The sequence below is a fragment of the Sebastes umbrosus genome, chromosome 14 (genome assembly GCF_015220745.1).
Source record: "Sebastes umbrosus isolate fSebUmb1 chromosome 14, fSebUmb1.pri, whole genome shotgun sequence".
Classification (NCBI taxonomy): Eukaryota; Metazoa; Chordata; class Actinopteri; order Perciformes; family Sebastidae; genus Sebastes; species Sebastes umbrosus.
This window is the reverse complement of record NC_051282.1, coordinates 10,568,160-10,577,898: the sequence shown is the minus strand read 5'-3', so window position 1 is coordinate 10,577,898 and position 9,739 is coordinate 10,568,160. Positions and strand designations below refer to the sequence as shown.

General features: G+C 37.9%; 1 protein-coding gene and 1 long non-coding RNA gene across 51 annotated transcripts in view; both read left to right on the top strand.

Annotated features, from left to right (window-relative positions):
* LOC119501887 (interferon-induced very large GTPase 1-like) overlaps nt 1-9,739 on the top strand; it is a 342,733-nt gene that overhangs the window by 296,148 nt on the left and 36,846 nt on the right. For 2 of the 50 annotated variants that reach the window (XM_037792606.1, XM_037792589.1), the window contains exon 41: nt 7,204-7,332. The exons of 47 other annotated variants lie outside the window; for them this stretch is intronic. In XM_037792606.1, the coding sequence (XP_037648534.1) occupies nt 7,204-7,332 (129 nt within the window). The remainder of the gene's footprint in view (nt 1-7,203; nt 7,333-9,739) is intronic. One more of the 50 variants, XM_037792601.1, reaches the window with a different exon arrangement.
* LOC119501939 lies at nt 3,171-6,844 on the top strand. The gene is made up of 3 exons (XR_005209966.1): nt 3,171-3,217; nt 6,528-6,568; nt 6,825-6,844. It is a non-coding gene; the product is annotated as an uncharacterized LOC119501939 (long non-coding RNA).

Genomic DNA, 9,739 nt, shown 5'->3' with positions numbered 1-9,739 from the left:
CATTGCGTGTGTCATGATATCACCTTGGCAGTCTAGTTTTCCTTGTGTTTCCTCTGTTTCCTTGCCCTTTTGTCTCCTGTGTGTTTTTCCCCTGTTTGTCTAGTCTGTCAGTGTGTTGGGAGGTGTGGCCTTCCTCCTTCTCCTGGGCGGCACTGCTGGAGCAGCTGACAGCAATTAACCTACCATGACTCACACCTGCAGCATATCAACCCCAGTCTTCCTGCCAGTCATCGCCAGATCGTTCCGTCGCCCTCAGTGGTACAAGACATATCCAGGCTCTCTTAGTATATTTGCTTCTTGACTTTGCTTATGCTCGTTTTTGGATTTTTGGACTCACCTTGCTTTGTTCTTTGTTCAGGTTTGTTCACCTGCCAGCTGTCTCTGCTTCCTGGTTCCAACCTGCCTGCTCACTCCTACACGCTGCTCCTCCTCGACCTGGATGCTTACCTTAGTTACTTACCTACCTGTTCACTCTCCGACACCATTCCTCCTCTCGGAGCTCAAGTGGATCATCTGTTTCTCTGGAAGGATTCCTGGACACCCCCTCCCCATGCCCCCTGTTCCGTGAAATAAGTATTGACATTATTACTGCCACGCTTCGGACCTCCAGGAACCCCAGCCCTGTTCACAGTACCTTTAATATTTGTGTAATAAATGATCTTTGTTACACCTTTAAAAGACTAGTGTTTGTGTCTGCATTTGAGTCCACGCTATTGTTGAACCAGAACAAAACAGTGTGAAGCCCAGATCTCTTTATTACTTAAGAAAGAAAAAGATCCATATTGCTGTAGTTCTTATCGTCCAATTTCACTCTTAAACATGGATGTGAAGATTCTCACCCTTCATTTAGAAACTATACTGCCTGATATTATATTATATTATATTATATTATTGTCGAAGTGTCCTTGAGTGAGACACTAAACCCCAAGTTGCTCCCCGGGCGCTTTACAGCAGCTCACTGCTCCTAAATGCTTAGGATGGGTTAAATGCACAGGTCAAATTTCATGTATGTAGCTGTATGTGTATGACAAAATGTCATAAAGTTTAAGTTTAAAGTATATCCTCTGACCAAACTGGTATTATCAAAAATATATTTTATAGTACAGTACTTGAGTAAATGACATGTACTTAGTTACATTCCACCACTGCTGATTTACATGTAATGTGCATGCAGAGTTTCTCAGCTCCATAGAGCTGTCAATGAACATACATTGCTAGAGAGGCTACTACATTTTGTTGTGTTCAGAGTTGAGAGTTATTTGTGCTTTGACTGTTTCCACCATGAACCTATACACCACTTTCCCTGAAGTCACGTGGTTTCGGGTAAATCATGAGTTGAGGCAGTCTTACTTTCACTTTCACGTTTCTCATCACTGATTTACATGTCAGTTTCTCAGCTCCGTAACCCTATCACACCACATCAGATGTGTTAAGAGCAGGTGGGAGGGGTTTGTGAGGGGCAGACCCAGAATCAGGTCTCTATACTGTATATAGAGTGGGGACAGGAAGTCAAAGCAGCCTCATCCACACAGACCAGGCAGAGCTAAAGAGACACGGAACAAAAGGTGAGTTTAAACGATGTACTGTTTTGTGTCCATACTTAAAATCTGAGCATGTACAGTTTTTATAACAACTTCAGTTTGATATAGTGATATTTCTCAATAAGTCTTTGCTGCGTGAGGAAGACGTTTTTTTAAGAGTGCTTGCACACAAACACACGCGCACGCACACACACACGCACACACACACACACACACACACACACACACATACACGCACCCCTAAAACCTTAAAACCTTAAAGTCAGTGTTGACGATGTTATCCAGTATACACTATTTGTTATATTGGTTGAAATGGTCTTTACACCCTGACAACGATCCATTACTTATGAGCTCTGAAAAATGGACCGGAAAAGAGCTGTTTACCAATCACTGTCCTCTTGGAAAGAACCAATCAGATGCCTCCCTGCCTCCCTGCTCGTGCTCCACCCTTGGCGTGCACCAGCCTGAACTCAAAGCGCGTCGCCGCCACAAGTTTACTGGAGAATGGAAGAGAAAACTCATCCAAAAGCAGCACTGCCGCGGTTACTTGTCATTAGGTAGCGTTGTTGAGTTGAGGTCCTCTCTCTGCTCTGTGTCTGTGAAGTAGTTCCGATGCGGTGATGCTCGTGCATGTGTGTGTTGGGGCGTTGCCTTGGAAGGAGCCGCGAGGGGAGGGGGGGGGGGGGGGGTTTAGACGGAGCTCCTGAGGCCATGCTACTTTCAAATGATGCTAGCTTTCCAACATCGTTGACCCTATCTTCAACTTTAAAACAAGTTTTAACCATCAAACTACTTCTTTGAAGTAGCCAGTGGGGACCGGGCAACATGTCCTCTCAATATGAAAACCACTACACTTAGACTTGTGTGTGTGTGTGTATATATATTATTCATACATTTTACTGTATATATTTATATACATATATATTTATATTTAAATTTAAATTTATAAATTAATTAAAATTAATTAATTAAAATTTATTTATCATTGATGTGAATAGGCCACATGCAGGCTACATTTAAAGAGGTTACTTCCCCACAAAGAAGATATAAAAGAGGATGGAAGTGTAAATCATACCTATGTGTGTGTGTTGACTCAAGTTGATCTACTGTACAGGAGAATAAATATTTTAAAGTAATACAGAATGCCTGAGAGCCTGACTGCATTATATTACATTATATTTTGAATTGTCACCTGGCGCCTGAATTTTTTGTTTTTACCGAAGTAAAGATAATTCCACAATTTATGGTGGAATGGGGTGTTTCAGTGTAACTTGGTAAAGATATTATATTTCCCTCCATTAGTCATTTTAAAAAAAATATTTGTTGTGTTCGCTCATCATGAAATTATATTTATAACAAAATATAAAGAAATTAATGCAGGAAAAATTGCAATATCTGCAGCATTCCACCAGCAGCAAAATCATCGGGATGTTCCACAAAATGTTTTATGTGCAAGATTTAGTGCTTTTATTTATCCTCTCAAATAATTAGCTCAATCAGCTTGAATGGTAATGTGCCTTTGTAGTAATAGTTTATGTTGTATTTGTCCCAATGGTTTCGTCATAGGCCTACAGCACGACTCTGTAAAGATGAAGAGCAGAAGACATTGATAAAAACAGCAATGGGAGGAGGACTGTCTGTAACCAAGTCTGTACCATCTGCAGCCAATGAGACAGGTAATATTTGAAACAAGAATTGATGTACAGTAACATTGATTTTATAGATTATGTTTCAGTTGAGTTTCAAACACTGAGGAAGTATTAAAACATATCAAACTCATCATGTGAATGTGACAATTAATTATATACTTTTATTTTGTCATTGAGTTTGTGTGAACTCCGTATAACTTTGACAATGCTGCTTCATTGATTACTGCAGTGTTACATACTAATGTCGTTCTCTGTTTATTTTGTTTCAGTGATACCTGAACTCACACTTGTGTTAATTGGTGACGCAAATTCTGTTGAGATTGGATCAAAAAACATCTTAATTGACCATGACGAGCAAACAAATGTGGAACAGTTTTCAACCAAACTGTATGATTTGTGTGGTCGGCACATCTCTGTCATTAACATGCTTGGTCTACAAAATATTGACAAATTCCCATTGAATCAGGAAATCCATGCCTTTCTCTTACTGGTACCGCATGGTCTACATAGCAGCCATTACAGTTCAGGAGTGCAGTGGTTAGAAAAAGCTTTTGGGAAAGGATCACTTGCTTATGTAATGACAGTTGTGACTCATGAGTCAGATGAAAAATGTGAAGGTGCATTGACAGACCTGAACGCCAACAGCAGTTTTGTTGAAAAAAGATATCACACATGTACAAAAAGTATGATGGATGAAAGAGAGATAATAGCTCTGCTGGAAAAAATAGACGTCATGGTCTCTGAAAATGGTCACCACGGCTACAGTGGAGTGATGTGTGGTGAAAATAGAGGGAAGAAAGAACACCTGGACCACAAATCCCACAAAGAAGAAAGGATCAATACCTCAGCGTTTCAGCAAAATCAAACAAGTGAGGTTTTAATCTTTAATGTGTATTCACAGATTACACCTATGGAGGAACCTGACAAAATCTAGATTTAATAAATGACCGGATATTTAAATAATAATAAAAAATAAATGTAGGCATTAATTAATTGATAAAATGTGACATATATTGATATTTCTGTTATAATTTGCTTCTTTATTTATTTACCTTTGTATTAATTCCTCTATCTACTCTACTACTACTCTACTCTAAATTTTCCCTTTTATTTATTTATTTATTTATTTTTAACTTTTAAATGTATTTTTTTATTTTTTTATTTTTATCTTAACTTTATGTATTTACTAATTATTAAATTGTATTTATTTATTTATTGATTTGTGGATTATTTCCCTTTGCATTTACACCCCATTTATTTCCCCTGACTTATTTATTTATGTATTCTTTTCTTTCTACATTTCTTCATGCATTTCTTCTTTGTTATGCAAATTAGAAGGCTGTCATTCAATGTAGGTCATGGGGACAACTTTTCACCTATTGGTTGATGAGATCACAGAGCATAAATTGACTATAGAGTGCTCCAGGGATGACGTATTTTTGTTGGCCAACCAGGATAATAGCATCGCCTTGGGTTCCCTTGACAAAAAGCCAATGGGATTTTTCCATTGGGTTTTGGATTATTGCTGAAAATAAGCTCTGTGGCAAACACACATTTAAAATACTTACATGTTTTGTTCCGTAAAATAATCTTCACAAATGAACACCACTTTTAGGATTTTTGCAGTGTGAATGCAATCGCCAGAAGTAAAAAGCTAACGTTAGGCTATAAAGGAACTACAGCATGGTTGCATGAGCGTGAGTTTACACAACGAGGCTGTAAATCTGGAAGAGTTGGCGTGATGACGTTTAGTAGTCTCATTTAGCCACTGCTGTTAGCAACCACCTTTCCTAAGACACACAAAGGCTAAAAAACTGTAAAAAAAAACTGTTAAAAAAAAACTTATTTCAGGCATCTAACTAAAAACCCATTAAAAAAAAAAACATTGACGTCCAGACGAGGGAACCAGAGATGCTAAAATGCTAACTCATTTCCGGGTTTTAGTACTCATTCCTGTAGAACTCTATATGTCTGCTAGCTAACTAACGCTGTCTGCTCCAACTCCAGTCTTCATTCCTGCTGCTGCTCCGACTGCTGTCCGTGTGCAAACGATAACTATCATATAATTGATCTATGCACTCTGACCCCATGACACATGTTGAATGACAGCCCCCTCATTTGCATAATGAAGCAGAAATGCATATGAAATGTATAAAGAAAAGAAAAACAGAAATAAATAAGTTTGGAGGAATAAATATGAGGGAAAATGCAAAGGGAAAATCATGCAGAACTAAATAAATAAGTAAATACAAATATACATAAATGAATACATACAATTTAATAATGAATAAATACATCTAAAATAAAAGGATAAATGCAAAAATAAATAGATACAAATTAAATAAATAATCAGGAAAATTAAATACAAGAGTATATAGGGGAATTAGTACAAAGTTAAATTAAAAAAGAAATATCAATTAATGTCACATTTTATCAATTAATGAATGTCTACATTTATTTTTTTTATATTTTTGGTACATTTAATGACATATTTATTTATTTATCGACTCATTTATTTACTTTTGATTTTGGCAGGTTCTGTCCTCCATATGCACCTATACTGCTTCATAAAGATAATGTGGACAGAACTTAAATTAGAAATACATCAAAGCTTTGATTTTGAATCTTTTAAAGCAAGCAGATATTTGAGCGTGAGAGTATAGTAGTAATAATTGTTCTGAAACATAAAAAACAATAACTTTAGGTTAATAGGTTTTAATGCACAAATCTTGATTCTCCAGTTGAATAAATAAAAATCAATCATTCATTTCTTTTTTTAATACCTATTTAGCGATCAATGTTGCTGAACAGGGTGGTTCCAAGGTTTGCTTACAGGATGTGAAAGATTGAATGAGACATCATTATGAAAACCAAGTCATCTTTTTTAACTTTACCTAAATGGTTTGGGGTGTCTTTATCTTACCAATCGTGTCAGATTAATTCATTAGGTTATGAGGACCCTGTACAATTTATAGGCATCATCCTGCAACTGTCAAGTCTCTAATATCACAGTACAACCAAAATCACATCAAAATCAATCACATCTCATAACTGACCAAAAACGTCTTTGTAAAGTCATACAACCCAACGTGCAAAAAGACAAGAAAAACTAAACAAACAAAATTTCTAGATTATTTTAATATTTTCTTTTTGCAGAGCACTTCAATGTCTTTCTCTGAACTGAAGAGGGTGATATTATGTCAATGATAAAATCATTTGCAGAAATAAATGGAATTTAACACAGACACATTACAAATATAATGAAAGTAAGATGGTTAACTAATAGTGTTATTTCTAAACCTTGATCTTGTGCAATCTGCTTTTTTCTTGCATTAAGCTGCAGTAGAAGATATGGAGGTGAATGCAGCTGAAATCAAGGTAAGCTCAATAGGGATCATGGTTATAGAACAGCATGCGTTTTCTAAAACTACCCATATTTATTTGAAATTTGGAAATGAGCATATTGTTTCACCTTGCTTTTATATTTTTGTATTCCTGCACCACTGTGTGTTACTGAGTAATGGTATATTTATCTTTTTGCTGTTTTCAATTATTACTGAAATTATTCTTAATCTCAAATGCTATAACCAGGTGAACTACTGTAAAGGTTATATAAAATCTCATGTTTTCTTAGCAGGACTCACAGAAGACTGGTGACAGCACGGGGGAAAGTCTGAAATCAAGTCTGTATCATCTGCAACCAAGAAGAGAGGTAACATTTTAAGGAATATTTTAATGTAAGATAACCCCAAACTGTCAAAAATAGAGCTAATTATAGCTTTCAACATTCAAAAATGACTTGCAATGAACATTAGAAAAACATATTGGTTGATCAGTCCCTCTGGTTCATTGCTGTCATTCAGGTAACTTAGATATGGATACGAGTGGGAACATGGATAAGGTAAGAAACTCCAAATTTAATTCACAAGATCTTAAAGACTATTTACTTTATATCCCATTGTGTGATATTATCATTTTCTACATATAGTACATGTTCATTTACTTATTTACAGCAGTCAGCGGAGATTTCTGAAGAGATCAACAGGAAGAAACATTATCAAAGAGAAGCTGAAACACTGCTTGGCAGACTTCACCTTCAAGACAAACATCAACAGAAGTTGTCACCAGCAGATTTTCTTAAAGTAGGTCCACCTGTGAAACAGGACCATGACACATCTGAGAAAGATCTCGCTCTTACTTTTCTTCAGAGGTTGATGATGTTAGACTACAGAGCCAGATATATTCCTGTAAAACAAGACAGTCCTGAGGTGAGCCATTCAAATCCTGCGCCAGTGTAGAGTTTGACCAATCAAAACTCAAGACTCATGTGCATCCAATGGATGTTCAAATGGCAGTATTTCACTGCTCAGACAGCTTCTTTAAGCAGAACATGATTACAAAGCTATCACAATGTCAGTACGCCTTACCTTTGCTTGTTCCTGACCCAGTCACAATGGATATTGGCTGTCCTCTGTGGACATTCAGACAAATAAGAAAAACATGGAAGATAACTGAAATCAAAGACAATTCAAACATTGTCACCATGAAGAGTATGCCCATCTGCAAAGCTGAGACACCCATGGTGTCATTTCTCCGCCTGGGTTCACTATCTCTGTCTAAATCTCAGCTGATGAACTCTTTGATCAACGACCATCACAACACCTTCTTCCACAGAAACTGCCCAGGTAGCACCAAGTCTCGACATCTGATGGATGGTGTGGCAGAGATTGCCTGGTACTGCCCTGCTGGAAAACCCAATGATGCCTTCACTGACTGCATTGCCTTCTGTAATCTTCATGGTGATGCTCTGTCGATTGAAAAACAGCGTAACATATTGACTGACAGATCTTCAGTCAATGTTGTTCTTGTACCAACTCTGGAAAAAAATGATAAAAATACTGCAGTTATCTCAGCCCTTTACAAGTCTCCAAAGCCTCTCATTATTCACATTGCTGATAATGATCGTGATGCTGTTGAGACAAAAAGGGGAAAATACAAAATGGGTCTAAAGGACAGAAGCCAGTCAAATGTTTCGAAAGAACTGAAAAAAATCATTGGAAACATTTTGTCTGGACCACATGCATCCTTCCAGCTTGAAACCATGGCTAAGGTCTCTGGAATCAGAGTGGATGAAGATGATGAAGTCTGCCAAAAAGGAAAATCTGCTGCTATGAAAGTAGTGAACTTGTTTCAGGGGATGGATGTTTCAAAGATCAAAGATACATTTCTCCCTTGTCAAGGTCAACTGTGGCATGAGTGGTGCAAAATAAACAAAGAACTCTATCACCTCAAAGGAAACATTGAGGAGGAGAAATGTGAAAAGGAAAAAGAATTAGACCAAAAACGACAAAAACAACACACTGCATCCTGCAGTGAACCGATGAAGTTGTTCATTGAAAGCCTCTCATCTTTGCCATCAACAGACAAAGTCTATTTCCTGAAATGGACTCAGATCTTAATAGATGCCCTCTCCACAGACGATCTCTCTTCAATTCTCCAAAACTATGATGAAAAGTGGACTGAAGTCTTGGCTTTGAAGAAGAAGCATGACAAATCTGATCTGTTAAAAAGAAAGCAAACTGAGCTTGATGAAATATCAATAAAACTACAGTCAGCAACTTTTGGCTTGGAGCACATCTTTAGAGAAATGGGACAGATCTATGAAGCCCATGCATCTCTGCAGAAACAAACAAAGATGGTACAGACTGACTGGTCTAAATACCCGAAGCTGGCTTGAGCAGCAGAGCAGTGGAAAATCAACAATGCTGAATGCCATGTTTGGGTTACAGTTTGCAGTGAGTGCTGGCAGGTACACCAAGGGGGCCTTCATGCAGCTGGTCAAAGTGTCAGAGGAGATCAAGGAAGACTTTCAGTTTGACTACGTCCTAGTGGTGGACACGGAAGGACTGCGTGCTCTTCAGTTGGAAGGTAACGCCACTCTTCACCACGACAATGAACTGGCAACATTTGTTGTTGGTCTGGGAAACATGACACTGATCAACATCTTTGGAGAGAATCCAGCTGAGATGCAAGATGTTCTGCAGATTGTTGTTCAGGCTTTCATGAGGATGAAGAAAATCAAACTTTCTTCAAGTTGTGTGTTCGTTCATCAGAATGTTACAGATATTGCAGCTGCAGAGAAAAACATGGATGGAAAGAGACGGCTGCAAGAAAAACTGGACAAGATGGCCTCACTAGCAGCCAAAGAGGAGGTTTGTGATGCTGAGTGCTTCAGTGACGTCATTGCATTTGATGTGCAGAAAGATGTGAAATACTTTGCCCAGCTATGGGAGGGAAGTCCACCTATGGCTCCTCCAAATCCAGGTTATAGTGAGAGCGTCCAAGAGCTGAAGACCCTCATCCTCTCTAAAGCTTCTCAGTCTGCTGGGATTACTCTCTCACAGTTCAAAAGCAAAATCCAGGACCTGTGGAAAGCCCTGATGAACGAACACTTTGTTTTCAGTTTCAAAAACACACTTGAAATTGCAGTCACTTGCATCACTTGAGACTGGAATCCTTCCACAAACATTACGGGAAGCCCAGATCTTT